The following is a 17,839-nucleotide window of genomic DNA, read 5'->3' as shown; positions in this document are numbered from 1 at the left end:
GATGGCCTGAATGTTTGAAAACTCCAGAGGCGAAGCATCAAATCCGCAGGACGGAAATACAGAAGTAGACTCATTGCAGGTAATGTTTAGTGATCTCACTCATGAAAAAGTAAACAGCTGGATGCTTCCCAAAAGAACACTAATAGACTGGGATATTCTTAGGCCTGGCAAAACATGCAAGTCACTACTCTTGGCACCCTTCGTGATAATAAAGAGGACTTTATTGTTTTGTTGTGTTTTGTTTTTTTTTTTTTAAATAGCTGCATCACTCTGGCCTGTACGCCTTTGTGCCTCCCTGGGTCCACCGACATACCCCAGACATCTGCTATGTCCCTTACCCTACACTGCTCCTACTTGAATGGCAGAGACCCTAGCTACCTGCAGTAGTCGGTGGTCACACTCCCACATCTAGCTGTTAGGACCTCAGGCTGTCCTTCTACTTGAATCTTCATATATGTGAGCCATCCTGACACTGTCTGGTCAAGGACATTACCATTTTAAATTGGAGTGGACATAGCCAGTTTCTTTACCCTGCCGGTAACTGGTGCTGGCTTCCCTCACCAGCGCAGTGACTGCCCATGGTTTGATGTTTGCCATTCTGGCAGATGGTAGAATGGGACTGATGATTTTTCTTTGTATCTAAGAAGAACATCTGTTAATATTTATCATTTTTCATGAACACTGGTAATTATTTCCCCAGATTTTAGGATTTTTGTTTTGTTTTTCAAGACAGGGTTTCTCTGTAGGTTTTGGAGACTGTCCTGGAACTCTCTTTGAACACCAGGCTGGACTCAAACTCACAGAGTTTGCCTCTGCCTCCCTGGTGCTGGGATTAAAGGCATGCACCGCCGCCACCACCCCCACCCAGCTACAATCTTTCTTTATTAAGGAGATTAGCCCATTGTGATACTTCTCCACCACTCCCTTTTGACTTTTTGTTGTTTGTTTGTTGTTATTATTGTTGTTTGTTTTTTGAGACAGGATTTCTCTGTGTAGCTTTGGAGCCTGTCCCGGCACTCACTCTGTAGATCAGGCTGTCCTTGAACTCACAGAGATACAATATCTGCCTCCCAAGTGCTGGTATTGAATGTGTGTGCCACCACTGCCTGGCTCCCTTTTGACTTTATGGTAGCTTTATTACTATATATTGAAACCTTCTATTTATTTATTGTGTGGCTCCCAGATTTTGTGTCATAATTGCAGAGGCTTCATTACTTAAACAGTTTTCAAGTTCTGGAGTTAGGGTGTGGCACAGGGGCAGCAGGGTGCCTGCCTGGCATGCACAGGACCCTGAGTTCAACCCACAGCACTACAAACTAACCAAATGGACTTTTTATGCTTTTAGTTTTTCCATTAAGAGCTTGAAGCTTTTGGATATTTTCGAATGCTTTTGGATCCTTTCACATGCAAGAAATCAGTTTGTGATCTACTCATTTTTAAAACCATTTCAGAGTCCTTGGAAGGGTGAGTTCCAAATACTGTCTAGGGGAAAGACAGAGATGACTCCAGGATGGTACTTTACAAAGCATGGTAGGTACAATGGTGTCAGCAGCCATCACCCCAGGCAGGAACTTGGGAACAGACTTGGTGTGAAGTGTCCAGTAACGTCATGTGCCTGGGACTTTATTGGAGACATAGAAATGTGAGGAATGCTTGAGACAGTTGGAGATAACTGTGAAAAGCTTTGGTTTGGGCAGAAGATGACAGGTGTCCAGCATTACCTGAAGGCTTGTACCTTTCCAGGGGCCAGGTTCTAACATAGTGCCAGGGAGGAGGAGGTCACAAGAAAGCTGCTTTCAGGTTTTGAAATAACAAAATTTATTTTTGCCTGGGGCTGGAGACTTTGCTAAGTGGTTAAGAGCATGTGTTGTTCTTGCAGAGGACCTGAGTTCAGTTTTCAACATCCACATGGCAGCTCACAACCTTCTGTAACTCTAGTTCCAAGGGATCTAACACCCTCTTTGGACCTCTGTGGGCACTAAGGTATGCATGTGGTGCAAATGCATACCTGCAGCCAAAACAGTGGTACCCATAAAAGTAAATAAATATAAATAAATAAGTAATGAAAAGGCATTCTTCCTCATGAGAACTAATGCCTCCTGTGAGCATCCAGGGATTCTGTAGAGGATGCAGAGTTAGAATCAAGACTTCCAACCAGGTGGTGGTGGTGGCAGCAGTGGGGGCAGTGCACGCCTTTAATCCCAGCACTTGGAAGGCAGAGGCAGGTAGATCTCAGTGAGTTTAAGGCCAGCCTGGTCTACAGAGCAAGTTCTAGGACAGCCAAGGCTACAGAGAGAAACTGTCTCCAAAAACAACAATAGCAAAAAGAATCAGGACTTCCAATGTCTTCACACTCAAGATTCTTAGATTTGAGCCGGGCATTGGTGGCACACACCTTTAATCCCAGCACTCGGGAGGCAGAGGCAGGCAGATCTCTCTGAGTTCGAGGCCAGCCTGATCTACAGAGTGAGTGCCAGGACAATCTCCAAAGCTACACAGAGAAACCCCGTCTCAAAAAACAACAACAAAAAGATTCTTAGATTTGCCTTGAAATCATGGACAAGTGTCTTTGTTTTCAGCTAGTGTAACAGAATACTACTGGGTAATTTATACTGAGCAGAAATGCCTTTGGCTCACAATTCTGAAAGTTAGAAAGTCCAAGACCATGGTACAGGCTAGTGGTGGGGACCTTCGCTATATCTACAGTAAAAAGCAGAATGGCAAGAGAAGGCAATAGAAAAGAGCGAGTGGGATCCAACATACAATTTTTGGTGTGTGTGTGTGTGTGTGTGTGCGTGTGTGTGTGTGTGTGTGTGTGTGTGGTGTGTACATGTGTATACACATGTGGGTATGCTCATCTGTGCATGCACATTAAGTGAGAGTGGTTAACTTTAAGTGTCTCTATCTTACTGAACCAAGAGCTTGCTGTTAGCTGGGATTCCTGGGGAATCACCTGTCTCCATCATCACCATCCCAACCCTGTGGCCAGCCCTGGACTTCCAGGCATGTACCTACCACCATGCTTGGCTTTTGCCTGGGTGTGGGGGATTTGGACTCAAGTCCTCATGCTTAACAATAAGCACTTCACCCACTGATTCACACCCATCCCCCAAGTTGCACTCACAATGCTGGAGAAAACTAACTGACTCTCCTGATAGTCACCTCAGTTTTGCTCACAAGGAGGCCAGTCACCATTTTTTTTTTTTTTTTTTTTTTTTTTTTTTTTTTTTGGTTTTTCGAGACAGGGTTTCTCTGTGGCTTTGGAGGCTGTCCTGGAACTAGCTCTTGTAGACCAGGCTGGTCGCGAACTCACAGAGATACACCTGCCTCTGAGTCCTGGGATTAAAGGCGTGTGCCACCAACACCCGGCTGCCAGTCACCTTTTATTGGATCTCCATCTCCTCATACTGGTGCATCAGAAATCACATTTCCAATGCAGTGCATGCATGGGGGACTCTTTCAAGTCATAACACCAGGGCCCAGCTAACATCTCTTCTCCTTTGATTAAGTTAGAATAGCAGTGGCTTTGGTTTATTGAGTGGTCACTGTGCCAGGCATCACATTAACTACATCGCGTGAGATCATTAGAGTCACTAGCCACACAACTAGCCCCTCATTGCCACTGGCAAGCTAGGCCTTAAGGAGCTCAAAGAATTCTCAGGGCCTAGTGAGTGAGACACAGGCCCAGAGGCTTCTCTTCTCACCCTAAGCCAGTATGCTATCTCATTCATTGTGGGGGAAGCACAGTGTTCCTGGTCACCCCAGGCCACACCCCACAGGCTGGGCTCCGCCCTAAAGAGGAAAATAGATATGATGAGAAACAACAGCTCTAGGCCTAGCCACCCCTTTATCCAACAACCTTTATGCCCCTTTCTGTGTTGTTGGTTGTAGAGATAAAGGTTTCTATGGGAGAAGGTCAGTGCTGCCTTGTAAATCATAGTGTCAGCTGCATGATTCACAGACTTCCCAGGCAGATATCCCCCTATAAGGCCGTCTCCAGAAGCAGTCTGAAAGTTTGGAAGAGTGCCAAGCATGAGCGTGTGTGTTCTTCCACTGAGCCACCCCCGGCCCCTGATGAGGTCCCATGGTACAGAGCCAGGCAGTGGGATGTCTGCTATGTTGTGGGCGCTCTGAAAACTCAGCTTCAGGGTTGGAAGCCACCCAGGGAAGACAGCTCAGGACCAAACAGCTTTGCAAATCAAAGTGCCAAAGCTCAGAGGCCTGCCAGGACTTGTTTGAAGGCAAGAGATGTAGGAATAAAAATAAGGGGTTTCAACTTCCTGAGGAGTAGGAGATTTCAAAAAATAGTTTTCCTACGTTCTGGGGACATATACTAGACAAACATTCTACCACTAAGACATAATCCAAGACTTTCAAAAGGCATTCTATTTTTTTTTTTTTTAATGAGTACTTTAGGGCTGGGGAGATGGCTCATTGGTCAAGAGCACTGACTGCTCTTCCAGGACCCTGGTTTGAGTCCCACACCCACGTGGCAGTTTACAACTGTCTGTAACTCCAGTCCCAGGGCATCTGACACCCTCTTCTGGCCTCTGAACACCAGGCAAGCATGTGGTGCACAGACATGCAGACAAAACACTCATAAAAAGAGCACGTTGGAATGTTATTCGGCCTTTAAAGGAAGGAAGTTTTGGGACTGCGGTTAACTCCATGGGTAAAGCTGTCTCACATGTACAGCAAGGCCCTAGGTTTAATTCTCAGCACAGTAGTGGAGAGACAGACTAGACACAAAGGATTGCATATTGTATGATTTAACTTACATAAAATATCCCAAGTAAAGGCAGAATCAAGGTGGTAGTTTCCCAGAGCAGACATGGAGGAATTGATAGTAACTACAAACTGCTACAGATGCAGGATTTGGGGGAGACAATGAAAAGGTTATTTACACTAAACTATAATAGTGGTACATCTCTAATCACACTAAAAACCCCTGGAATCGTGCACTTTACATGGATAGCTTAGGATATGTAAACTATACCTCAGTAAAGCAGTTTGTTGTTTGGTGTTTTTTTTGAGACAGGGTTTCTCTGTGTAGCTTTGGAGCCTATCCTGGCACTCGCTCTGGAGACCAGGCTGGCCTTGAACTCACAGAGATCTGCCTGCCTCTGCCTCTGCCTCCCGAGTGCTGGGATTAAAGGCGTGCACCACCAACGCCCAGCGTAAAGCAGTTTGAAAATGGAAGCATGGATTTGGGGATGAAGTTCAGGGGCTTCCACAGAATCTTCCACAATCCTGCCAAAGAAATCATATAAACAGCAGGTTTCTCTTCAGGCAGGTCTCTTTAGTCAAGCCTGACCACATATGCTCTTATGTTCTTCAGAGACACTCTTGTTATTTCAACCCAAAGGCCTTTCTCAGACCTGCAGTCGAGAAGAGCCAGGCCAGCTAGCTAACTGGTGATCCTTGGGGAGGGAAGCTCAATTGAGAAAAGTCTACCCAGAAGAATGAAGAAGGTTGAAATCCCTGATGGGTCACGTGGGCCTTCCCTCCTTGTTCTGCCAGGCATTTCCTTGTAGGGTCCTCTGCTCTTCTGCCTTGTCAGCGGGTGCTCCCCGGCAGAGCTCCCCCTAAATCAAACAGGCAGCAGCAAAGCAAAGGTAAATAGACTTTTGGCAAGAAATCTTCCCTGCCTCCCCTTCTTAGACAGCTCCATGTTTGGCTCAGTCTCTGCTAGACTTATTCTGTGTGAAATGACACTCACCGGGAACTTGGGGCTGTTCTGCGGGCTTGCTGACGGCCACAGCCGCCCACTTTGTAGAAGCTGTTTCTAGCCTTTACCAGTCCAGCTGATTTTTCTTGGTTAGATATCATTCTCATATAGTAAAATATACAGATCTTAAAACCACTACTTAAGTGATTCTGTGAAGTACTTGCCCTTGTGTAGTTTATACTCCTAAAACATACAAACATGTCTATCACCCCAGAGAGTGTTACTCAGTGTCCTGGCAACCATTGTCTGATTTTCATTATTTTTGGTTCATAGTTTATGTACCCATTCAAGACATTTACATGCTGTTAGCAGCATTTTTGCATATGACTTCAGGTGGACATAAGCATTTTTGTTGGATGTTTTCTTTGGAGTAGAATTGCAAGATCAGAAAGAAAGGATCATTTTGTTTTTGTGTACGCCGCCAACTTCTCAAGTGCTTGTACGTGAAGGGTTTTATTGATGTAGAAACTGAAGAGGCTAGGATGTACCCTGAGTCGGTGGTCTATACTGGAGTGATGTTAGAGTGTGCAACTCCAGGGGTTCTGGGTCATTCCATACAAGTTCTGGTATTATCAGAAGAAAACTTAAAGATGCTTCTCCACTTGCTCTTATCTGGCTGATATATATATATATATATATATCCCTGATTCTGGTGTGAGGCCTTGACACTCACTGGTGATCCCCGGTACTCAGGAGTTGGAAGTAGGAAGACCATGAGCTTGAGGCCAGCCTGGAGAACACAACAGCATCCTGGCTCAAGCCAAGGGCAATTGCCTAACCTATGCAGGGCACTGGGTCCACTCATGGCATGGAGGAAACAGAAGTCACTGGTGTTGAGGAAATGCAGCAGGTCATTACCAGTTCCCACTAGCTCTCCTGTGATGGTAATGGTTTTCCAGGTTACTTTTCAGAGACTTGAAGGCCACGCAGGAAGTTGCACACACAAACTCAGAGCAGCTGTGACAGCACACAAAGGCTCTTCACCAGCTCAAGCCAGACAAAGTCCCAGCATGGAGAGAGGGAAGGTGGGCATGAAGTCCCAACCCTAGCCGAGGAGTTACTGGCAATTGATAGTTTCTGACAATAGTAGTTTTCTGTAAGTTTGTAGAAGGTTGGTGATACAGTACAAATTGGATTTAATGAATTATTTTTTTCAAAAACACACAAAGTTAGGTAGGTAGGGAGAGGTGGTAGATCTGGGAAGAATTTGGAAAGGAGACAGAATATGATCAAAATGCATTGTATGGGAATTTCAAAGAACAAAAGGCACTGCAAATAAAGAGCTCAGATTAGCACCCAGGTCAGTATCTGTGAGAAAGGCCAGAGTGATCTATACAGTAAGGCTCTTTCTCAAAAACCAACAAACAACAACAACAAACAAACTCAGAAAGTAAACAACTCAGTAGCTTCAGGAAGTGCTTGAAACGACCAGATTCATTGGGCTTCCTCCCCAAGTTTACAGAAGCCATAAGGACTGCTGAGAGATTATTCCCAGACAGTCCAAACTTCCTGGGAGAAACAGACAAGTCAAGGTACCTGGAAGAGGCTCGGACCAATTAAGCTGCCTGGAAGAGACACTCTCCAATCTGTTGGGCTGCCCGTGGGTTGTAAAGTGTGCTCCAGGTTTCTAGCTGTCATGGGTTTTCACTGGTGCTGGAGGTATTACCAGCAAGATACTGGTGCAGGATTACCAGTTCCAGATCATCTTGGGCTACATAGTGAGCCTGGGATACAAGGTGAGACTATTTCTCAAAAGAAAACAACAACAACAACAACAACAACAAACAAGCATCCATCAAACACGAGCAGGCTCAAGTGAAGAGTCAGAAAAGGTGGTATTGTGTGACACTAATCTAAGAAGTCCTGAACAAAAGTCACTTAACCAAAGAGGGAACTGTCCCCTCCCCTTTTTACAGACTAATCTGATGATGTCCTTCTCTCAATTGAGGTTCTTTCTTCCCAGATGACTGTAGGTTTTGCCAAGTTGACAAAAACTAACTAGGACATTGAAGGAGGGCTTTCGTGTCACCAGATCACTCCAGCTGGTGGCAGGGTGGGGGTGTGGTGGGAGTGTGTGTCTCCATTTATCCAGGTCCAGGCTAATTAATGCGTTTGCCATTTACCTCCATTTGTTGAAAAGTCTGGTCTGTGGTTATCTAACACTTGATTGACCAGCATAGAGAAACCAGCAGTTTGCCTGGAACCCACCGAGCTTCAGTCTTTCACACCTCTGAGTTAACTGTAGATGGTTAGAGATATAGGGTCCCTATTCCCTGACAAGGTAAGTGGCTGAACCTTTCCCAGATATTAGCCATAATCTGTCACACCAGAAAACCTGGCTTTGGACAACTATTTGTTTTGAAACGGGTCTGCCTGTGAGGCTGGCCTCAGTGGTTTTGTCTTTTGAAGCTTGAAATCTGTTCCCCAGGACAGTGCAAGTTGTAGGGGCACACATACTGTTATGACTTTTGAACTGCAAAGTCACTCTCAAAGAGATAACAATAGGCTGAGTTCCCGGCCTCCATTCTACCAGGAGGAGTCCCACAGGCCCGGTCATCAGTGGTTGAAATTTGATCTTGTTGGCTTCACGGTCACAAGGATAAAATGCTGGAGTGAATTCCAGAGCAGACAAGAGCAAGGAGAGGTGTTCCAGTGTGTTGTCTCCTGAGAAGTCTGTAAACGAAGAGGCTGAAGTAAATTAACTCTGGAACCATCGAATCAGGAAAACAACTACACGGGGATTTTTGTTTTTGCCTTTTCTAGAGCTGAGGATGGAATCAACTGTGCAAGCTGCACAATTACTGAGTTACACCTCCAACCCTACACCCGGACTTTTTGTTTGCTTGTTTGTTTTTCAAAACAGGGTTTCTCTGTGGCTTTGGAGGCTGTCCTGGAACTCATTCTGTAGACCAGGCTGGCCTTGAACTCACAGAGATCTGCCTACTTCTGTCTCCTGAGTTCTGGGATTAAAGGTGTGTACCACCACCACAGGGCATTTTTTTTTTTTTTTAATAAAGAGTTTATTGGAGGCTTCCTTACAGTTCCAGAAGGTTAGAGTCCATGGCAGAAAAATTGGCATCAGGCAGGCAGGTTCTAGAGCAGTAGCTGAGAGCTCTCATGTCTTATCTGCAAGTTGGAGGCAGAGGGAGAGAGACAGGGTAAGCTTTTGAAACCTTAAAGTCCACCCCCAGTGGCACACACACCTCCTCTACTTCTGGACTGTTATGATAGCTGCTGTGGCAACCTTTACCTCCACAATCAGGAACTTCTACATCCCCATCAGCCCACCTAGAGGAGCAAATGAAGGCCTCATTATGTAAGGGGAGCTTCTCCAGAACAAAAGAAAGGCAGAGTTCTTCTGGGGCCACAGGAGTTTACAGGAGGCATCCCTGTGTGCTGAGAAACAGTGGGTCTCATCTGCCTACTGGGAGATAGTGCTGGAGGGGATGTGTCTCTGTCAGAGAGCCTGAACTTCTCCAGCCATAGGGTGTTCCTTCTTCCTGCTTCAGGTCAAAGGGCACTGTGTCTACTAGTATGTGATTTAGGGAGTCATTCAGAGTGATAAGGAAATTATATATATATATATATATATATATATATATATATATATAATTGAATTATATGTATATTCATTTATGTGATATATATTCATATATGTGTGTTCATATATACATGTATGTATATATTCTGTACACATGTATTATGTGCATGCACACACATATATAAGTATCAGTATTTTGATAGCTTGGTCTATCACTGCAGCCTGGAGTAGCAATTTGTATTTTGAGGTTTTCCATGCAATTTGTTCCCCAGAGCTGAAGTGAAGTGTGTCATGAGGAATTCTGAATTTGCAGTTTTTGTATAAATAACCTTTTATTTTCTTAGGTGTGTTTTCAGAACCATCTGTCAGCTCAGCGACAGGGCCCAGCAGGTGTTGGAGGCTGCCTGTCAGGCATGTGCTCCTAAGATTTCACAGGACTCTACTGCACTTTAGCACCCCAGGCAGTACTAAAGGGGACATCTGGTGATTCTGTGCAGAGCCAGAGCCTGCAGCCCCAGAAATGGCTCCAGGAAGTTCCTGGAGAGCAAGGGTTCGCCCTCTGGTGTGGCAGGCACAGCCACTACTAGTTCTGTTTCTACTTTTGCCCCATAAAGGGGATAGATCTCAGGTATGGTGAGGCTGTGGGCCAGTCTCTCCAGCTTTATACACACCAATAAAAGGGATAAACCACTTCCCCCACGTTGGAGCGTCTATACTGTCTTTGTGGCTAAAACGTTCTCCTAATCCATGGTCTTTCCTCCTCGCGGCCCCGCCCCCAGCTCAGGCTCTGCCCCTCGGCGCGGCCCTGCCCTCTCAAAATGCGCAAGCGCAGTCCGTATCAGCCTGCCTCCGCCGCAGTCCTTGGCGCCAGAGTCGCCGCAGCATCCTAGGCAGTAGAGTCATCTCAGCTCGCTCCAGGTCCATCCCTCATCCTCTGCCTCTTCTGGCGCCATGGCGAAGGCGTTGACGGATAGCGAGAGGCAGAAGCAGATCAGTGTGCGTGGCCTCGCGGGGCTGGGCGACGTGGCCGAGGTGCGGAAGAGCTTCAACAGGCACCTGCACTTCACGCTGGTCAAGGACCGCAATGTGGCCACTCCCCGCGACTACTTCTTCGCTCTGGCATACACGGTACGCGACCACCTCGTGGGCCGCTGGATCCGCACGCAGCAGCACTACTACGAGCGGGACCCCAAGGTGAGCGGCCCGCCATTCCCGGGAGGGAGACCGGGCCCTGGGCAGGGCGGGCCCCGCCCCCCAGTGTCGCCCGTGGGCCCCGGTCCCTGTTGCTTTTTGGTCACCAGTGACCGGTGAAGTGACAGGAGAACTATGCGTCCTCTTTAGAAGGATGCGTGCATACCTTGCGCTTGCTAGTTTGGTTCTGATTGAGAGCCATCCTCTGGCTCTCCTGCCCCCAGCCTTTAGTCCCAGAGGATGGCTTTGAGTGGCTCTGGTCTTCCACTGCAGTCAGTCCCCTGGGGTGTGTCGTCCGTAGTCTGGCTGTGCAGAGCCAGGCCACTGCACACAGCGAAGTCGCAGGTCCTCAAGAAGTGCCTTAGGGGTCTGCTGTTCCGGCAGCTGCGAGGCCCCAAGTCCAGCCGGATTTTCCGGCTGGTTTCCAGCTGTGAGCTTCCCCTACCCCCAACCCCCTTTGCTTTTCTGCAGCTCCAAGTGAAGAACAGGGGACTGGAACCAGGCCCGGTAGTTTTATGAGCTTGAAAGGGGTGAGATCAGTCATCTTCTGCAGGGAATTGTGCCTCTCCCCCTCAACACACACACGGATGAGAAGAAAATACTTTGTAATGCCTGCCTAAAACAGGAGAGAGCCGAAGGCTGTCTTTGAGGTTTCCACCTTGATAAAACTTGTTTGGAGATTGCTTTAGAAGTTGTTACTTTCTCTATTTTGCAAACGTTTGTTCTCAGTAGGAAAACAAAGTAACTGAGAAAGTCTCTGACAGTCACCCCCCCCCCCCCCAACTCTTCATCCCTGTCTGGCCTGTAACTATATGCAGTTAAACTGGCCTCAAACTCACTGAGATCCACTGCCTCTGTCTTCGAGATCTGGGATTAAAGGCACAGCCAGCCCACCAAGCCCCGACAGTCCTCATTATTCTTTGCCATTTGTACTTCCAGGTAATTTCTGTTCCTAAATACACAGGTATGTGTATGTTTGTGTGTTGCACAATTTTGTGGCTTTTGATTCATCTTAAACCATGTGTGGCTTCACTCAAAAACAGGGTTCTGGGTCAATAACACATACTGGTGCTTTTCAACTTATGGTTGTATCATAGTTTTTCACAGCCCTGTAGCTGGATTTTCCTTCCTTTTTTTCCCACTTGACATGGAGAATTCTGCCTACCATGTACTAAGAGTGAAAACCAGCAAGGAAAAGACACTTACTGACCTGGGGCCAGTTAGTAATGATTTTACTGCAGTAGAGAGATCTGGGCACCCAGCAGCTGCCTTACTGACAGAACTTTAGAGTAATTTTTTATTGGGCATTAAAGTATATTTGATAATTGCTAAGAGTAAAAATTAATTGCTTTCCAAACTCATTCTGAGGCTTTTACCCTTCCTAAAATAAAGATGGTAAGGACAGGCTGTTAGACTACTGGTTGGGCCTCTTAATATTTAGTATGCAAGACAGCTTCTAAAGAAGTGGCCCCAAATGGCTAAAACAGGTTATTACAACAAGGGCTTGGGATAACTGCCAGGGAAAGTGGCCAGGAACAGTGGCTCCCCCAGAATGCCTTGTTAGTAGAAGAGCTGTGTTGCTCAGATTCTCTGCTGTTGTCCAAGAAGCGGATGACAAGGGATACAGCTTTGCCTGTATGTTCAAGGTCATTTCCCAGGAGGTAGAGGACATTGTAGGAGTCCGGTTATGATGGGTCCAAGGATTAAGGAAATGGCTCTCCATGTAACATTCTAGCCAGCAGGGCAGGTTTCCTGATCCTCAGGAGTGATGGGTTGTCCGCTGCCCTCACTATAGATGGAAACCTTTCTCCCCACACCCCACTTAACATACACATACCCACATATTAGCTAATTTAGTGTGGACGGGTATGTTGTGGTGGTTTACACTGGTAATCTTATCATATAACATGCTGTGGCAGGGTTCTCATGGTTGAGACCCCATCTCAAAAATCAAAAAACCTGCCCAGTTTTTAAATGGAAGGCTGTTGTTTGTCAGATCCCATAGGAAAACTATATAAAATTAGAAAGCTGAGGGCTGGTAAAGGCACTTGCCAAACAAAGCCTGGAATGTTTCCCTAGAAACCCCCTCCCCCCAGTGGAAGGAAAGAACAAGACCGGCCAGCCGGGCTCTGACCTCTGCAGTTGTCCTGTGGCCTATGTGCGCCTATGCTCACACTCATCATACAAACATAAATAAATTCACGGTGGATACAGATATGGAGGTGTGCTCCTGTAGACTCAGCTACTCCAGAGTTTGAAGTAGCCTGGGCAAAGGCCCTCTCAGACAAGAGACAGAAGAGGTGTAGCATAGTGGTAGAGTAGAGCCCAGATTTGAGTGTTTGATGTCCTGGTTTTTGATACTTGTCTGGGTAATTGATGATGACAATCAGCTAGTCACCTCTCTGCACAATGATTTTATTGCAGTAGCAGTCCAAGTGAGGAGTGGAAGTGCACTGCCAACAAAACACCTCAGAGCCATCCCAGGCTCTGGCAATGCCGGAGGGATATGAACAAATATGTGTGTCTCAGACTGTGGAAGCATGGTGGCATAATAGATAAAGCAGTGCTTTATAGTAATTTTTAAAAATTACTTTAAAATAGTCTTTTTTTTTTTTTTAGTTTTTATTTTTTCTGCTGGGCAGTGGTGGTGTATCGCCTTTAATCCCAGTATTCGGCAGGCAGAGGCAGGTGGATCTCTGTGAGTTCGAGGCCAGCCTGGTCTCCAGAGCGAGTGCCAGGATAGGCTCCAAAGCTACACAGAGAAACCCTGTCTCGGGGAAAAAAAAAAAAAAAGTGCAATGAGCCAGGCGTTGGTGGCACACGCCTTTAATCCCAGCACTTGGGAGGCAGAGGCAGGCTGATCTCTGTGAGTTCAAGGCCAGCCTGGTCTACAGAGTGAGTGCCAGGACAACCTCCAAAGCCCCAGAGAAACCCTGTCTCAAAACCACACCCCCCAAAAAAAGAAAAGAAAATATGCAGTGAGTAGTAGGGAAATGTTAACTATAGTTTCACCACATGGTGCTCACATTGGAAGAGTCATTCATTGTTTTCTGCATCTTTTTCCTATACTGGTAGAAGCACTTGGGGCTTTTCTTTATTTATTTTTTATATTTAAAACTGTGTGTGTGTGTGTGGCAGGTGCATACCATACCAAAATCCATGTGTAGGCCAGAGGAGAACTTGCAGAAGTCGTTCTCTCCTTCTTACACATGGGTCTCAGGAATTGAACTCAGATTTTCAGGGTTACCCACTGAGCCTCTTGGCAGCTCTTAGTTTTTCAAGCCTTCCATTTGTTCAGTTCTGAGAATGCATAGCCCCAAAGACTTTCTTAGACCCATCCATTGGCTCTTGATGTTTCTTTCATTTAGAGTCATTGTGTTTTTGTTTTTTTTAAAATTTCATTATTTTTTTAAAATAAATGAATATATTTTATTATATAAATAAATGTAAAATGGGTATTTTGCCTCCATTTGTTTCTGTACATCAGTTTTGAGTCTGGTGCCCATGGAGGCCAGAAGAGGGTGATAGAGCTCTTGGAACCTAAGGTACAGACAGTTGTGAGATGCCATGTAGGTGCTTGGGATCAAGCCCAGGACCTCTGGGAGAGCAGCCAGTGCTCTTAACCACTGAGCCATCTCTGCGGCCCTAGCTTCATGGTGATTAGAAACAGTAATTACAGATATAGTATGGATTCTCTGACAAAGTCTAGGAGTCCATCCTGAAATAACTCCTTGGAGGCCACTCAGTTTAGGGACCAGAAGACCTTAGCAGCAAAGGAGGACCGAATCTGAATCTAACCCCCTTTATTTTTATCTTATTTTATTTATTTATTTTTGTTTGTTTGTTTTTTCGAGACATGGTTTCTCTGTGTAACTTTGGAGCCTTTCCTTGCACTTGCTCTGGAGACCAGGCTGGCCTCGAACTCACAGAGATCTGCCTGCCTCTGCCTCTGCCTCCCGAGTGCTGGGATTAAAGGCGTGTGCCACCAACGCCCGGCTCTAACCCCCTTTACACTTTTTGTTTTACTCATTGGTGCTGGAGCTCAAACCTAGGGCCTGAAGCATTCTGGGTAAACAGTTATCACTGAGACACACTTTCAGCCCCAAACTCCTTTCCATACTGATTTTTCTGTTTTTCTACTTTGTCTGTAGTGTGCTACTATCTGTTTGGATTGATGCCCCTACCTCTGTTAGGGGAATCCCTCCATGTATCCTAGAATGGCCTTGAGTATCACCATTCACCAGCTAGTTGAGCATAGTTTTTTTTTTTTAATATTTTTATTTATTTATTTATTTATATTTATTTATTTATTTATTATGTATTCAACATTCTGCTTCCATGTATATCTGCACACTAGAAGAGGGCACCAGATCTCATAATGGGTGGTTGTGAGCCACCATGTGATTGCTGGGAGTTGAACTCAGGACCTCTGAAAGAACAGTCAGTGCTCTTAACCTCTGAGCCATCTCTCTAGACCCAGAGCATAGTTTTTTTGTTTTGTTTTGTTTTTTGTTTTTAAGCCTTTCTTAGCCTCTGTTTTTCATCTTTAAAATGAGGAGAGTTGAGCCAGGGAATCTATTTTTGAGGTTTTTGTCATCCTGACAGTTTAAGGTTTTATTTTGCTTGTAAAATGTTTCTCTCTCTGTCTCTGTCTCTGTCTCTCTCTTTCTTTATGAGACAGGGTTTCTCTGTATTGCTTTGGAGCCTGTCCTGGAACTTGCTCTGTAGACCAGACTGGCCTCAAACTCACAGAGATCAGCCTGCCTCTGCCTCCCAAGTGCTGAGATTAAAGGTGTGTGCCATCAACACCTAGGCTAAAATGTTTCTATTTCATGTTGACATTCCCTCTATTCAGAAATGCCCCAAGCCAGAAGAGTTCAAGGCTATCTTTGGTTGCATAGTAAGTTTGAGATCAGCATGAATCATACAGGAGACTGTCTCAAAAACCAAAGTCTTACTGGGTGTGCTGGCACATGCCTTTAAGTCACAGGCAAGCTGGTTTCTGGGTTCAAGGCTTGGTCTACATGGTAAGTTCTAGGCTATCCAGGGCTGCACAATGAAACCCTGTCTAGAAGAAGAAGAAAAAAACCAAAAACCTCTATCCAGAAAGATTTGAGGATGGTTAATCAAGGTGTAACATAAAAGGTTTAAATTAGTATAGATGTTCTCAGTGAAGTTGGGATAAGACATAATGGCGTAGCCAAACCCAGTGGGTCTGAATTGTGGTGAGTCACAAGCCAAAATAAGTACAGCTAAGACATGGTAGAAAAAGACTTATGATCTGCCAGAAGCAAGGGGAGTATGGAGTTATTTCCAAAGCAATGCTTTTCCAGAGCAGAGCCGACATTGGGTTGTTATTAAGGAGGCCTGTAGATATATTGGAGCTGGCTTACTCCTGAGCATGCTCAGTTAGTATACTCATTTCAAAGTCAAGGAGCACACGTTTAAAATATTAAAGTGTAAGACCCCCATCTCCAAAAGAAAGAAAGAAAGAAAGAAAGAAAGAAAGAAAGAAAGAAAGAAAGAAAGAAAGATTAAAGTGATGGTCTGGAGTGTCTCTGGGTGTTTGCAACTGGTATTGTAAAACTTCTGTTGAAAATAAAGGAAAAGATACCTCAAATGTTTTTGGTTGTGAGCCTAACCTTTAACAGCTGAGCCATCTCTCCAGCCCAAGATACCTTAAATGTACATTGATTGTTGAGTCTGCTCTTTTTTTTTTTTTTTTTTGGTTTTTCGAGACAGGGTTTCTCTCTGTAGCTTTGGAGGCTGTCCTGGCACTCGCTCTGGAGACCAGGCTGGCCTCGAACTCACAGAGATCTGCCTGCCTCTGCCTCCCGAGTGCTGGGATTAAAGGTGTGCGCCATCAACGCCCGGCTTGAGTCTGCTCTTAAAGGTGCCTACCTCACTTTGTGGCTAACAAGTGCAAAGAGTGGGTTAAAATTGAGTATGAAGTCAGGAACTAAACTCCGGTCCTCAGCTCTAGCCACCAAAGCAAATGGCAGGTTAAATCCCTTTACGGTAGACACCAGAGTCTTGATGTCGTATGTGTTGTGTGCAGGCACTTGGTCTCTATAGAGGCCTTTGAAAAACCAGTTGAGTACCCTGTGGGTAGTGACCTCACTCTGGGGTCCCTTGGACTATGATTTGGTTCCATAAGCATGAGGCCTGATGGTTAGCAGTAGGTTGAGGAGAAGCAGTTCTTCCAAGAAGACAGTGCCAATGAATTTGCAGTCTGGCTGGACCAGTTTCTAAGGTAATCCAGCAGCCTGGTCTCTCTGTGAGCCCCACATCTGGGGCTTTGGTAGAATTCATCAGCACTGCAAGCAAATGCAGAATCCTCTGAGCATTGCTAGTCTCCTGATGTGTTCCCACTTGTGTGTGTGAAGGTGACCTTTCCCTCCAGCAGGCTTCCCCAACAGCAGATAATGAAGGTCTTTGGCCTGAAACTGATGGCCAGCAGCTGTTCAGTGTTGACCAGATGAAGGCTCCTGTCAGTGAGCATGCACCTTTGGCCCCTGTTCTTACAGGCTGTGGTGGCTAATTTTATGTGTAAACTTGGCTGGGAGACAGTGCCCAGACAGACAACATTATCCTGATTTATAGGAAGGTGATTTGGGGGATGAGATTAACATTTAAATCAGTGGGCCTGTTTTTGTTTGCATTTTATTTATTTTGAGACAGAGTCTCCCTGTGTAGCCCAGTTGTCTTTGATCTTGTGTTCTTCCTACCCACAGTCTTCTGTCTGGGACTATACCACTCTGGTACATACCACTCTCCATAGTCTTAATTTAGTTAAAATTTTCATTGCTACTGGCTTTGTCAATGTTTTGTTGCTGTGAAGAGACACTGGCCACAGCAGCTCTTATAAAAGAAAGTATTTAATTGGGGCTTGCCTACAGTTCAGAGATTTAGTCTGTTGTCTTCATGATGGGAAGCACAGCAACGTGCAGGCAGAAGTAGCTTGAAAGGTCTACATCTGGATCTGCAGGCAGCTGGAAGAGAGAGCGGGGCTTGAACTTCAGAGCCCACCCCCAGTGACACACTTCCTCAGATAAGGCCACACCTAAAAGTGCCACTCCCTGGTGACCAAGCATTTAAATATGTGAATCTGTGGCGACCAATCCTATTCAAACCACCACAGACTTCATTCAGGTAAATCTGAATCCTTGGTTGCTACAGAAAAGAAGTTCAGAATGAGGTAAAGCCAGGAAGTTTATTAAAATTAAAAAGAGGCGGAGGGGATGTATTTCGGTTGTCAGAATGCTTGCCTCGTGTGCACAAAGACCTGGACTTGATCCAGGAGTTGTCTAAATAGAGTGTGGTGGCATACACCTGTAATCCCAGCAGTCTAGTGGAGGTAGGGAAATCAGATTCAGGAT

The 17,839-nt window shown here is 45.6% G+C and overlaps 1 protein-coding gene across 1 annotated transcript in view; it reads left to right on the top strand.

Moving 5' to 3' along the window:
• The first annotated feature begins 10,220 nt into the window (after positions 1-10,220).
• Positions 10,221-17,839, top strand: part of Pygb (glycogen phosphorylase B) — a 48,956-nt gene continuing 41,337 nt past the window's right edge. Inside the window, exon 1 of the mRNA XM_027421556.1 lies at positions 10,221-10,463. Coding sequence (XP_027277357.1) covers positions 10,221-10,463 — 243 coding nt within the window. The remainder of the gene's footprint in view (positions 10,464-17,839) is intronic.

Source organism: Cricetulus griseus, chromosome 6 (assembly GCF_003668045.3).
Source record: "Cricetulus griseus strain 17A/GY chromosome 6, alternate assembly CriGri-PICRH-1.0, whole genome shotgun sequence".
NCBI lineage: Eukaryota > Metazoa > Chordata > Mammalia > Rodentia > Cricetidae > Cricetulus > Cricetulus griseus.
The sequence above is the reverse complement of the archived record's forward strand: the minus strand, read 5'-3'. Positions and strand labels throughout refer to the sequence as shown.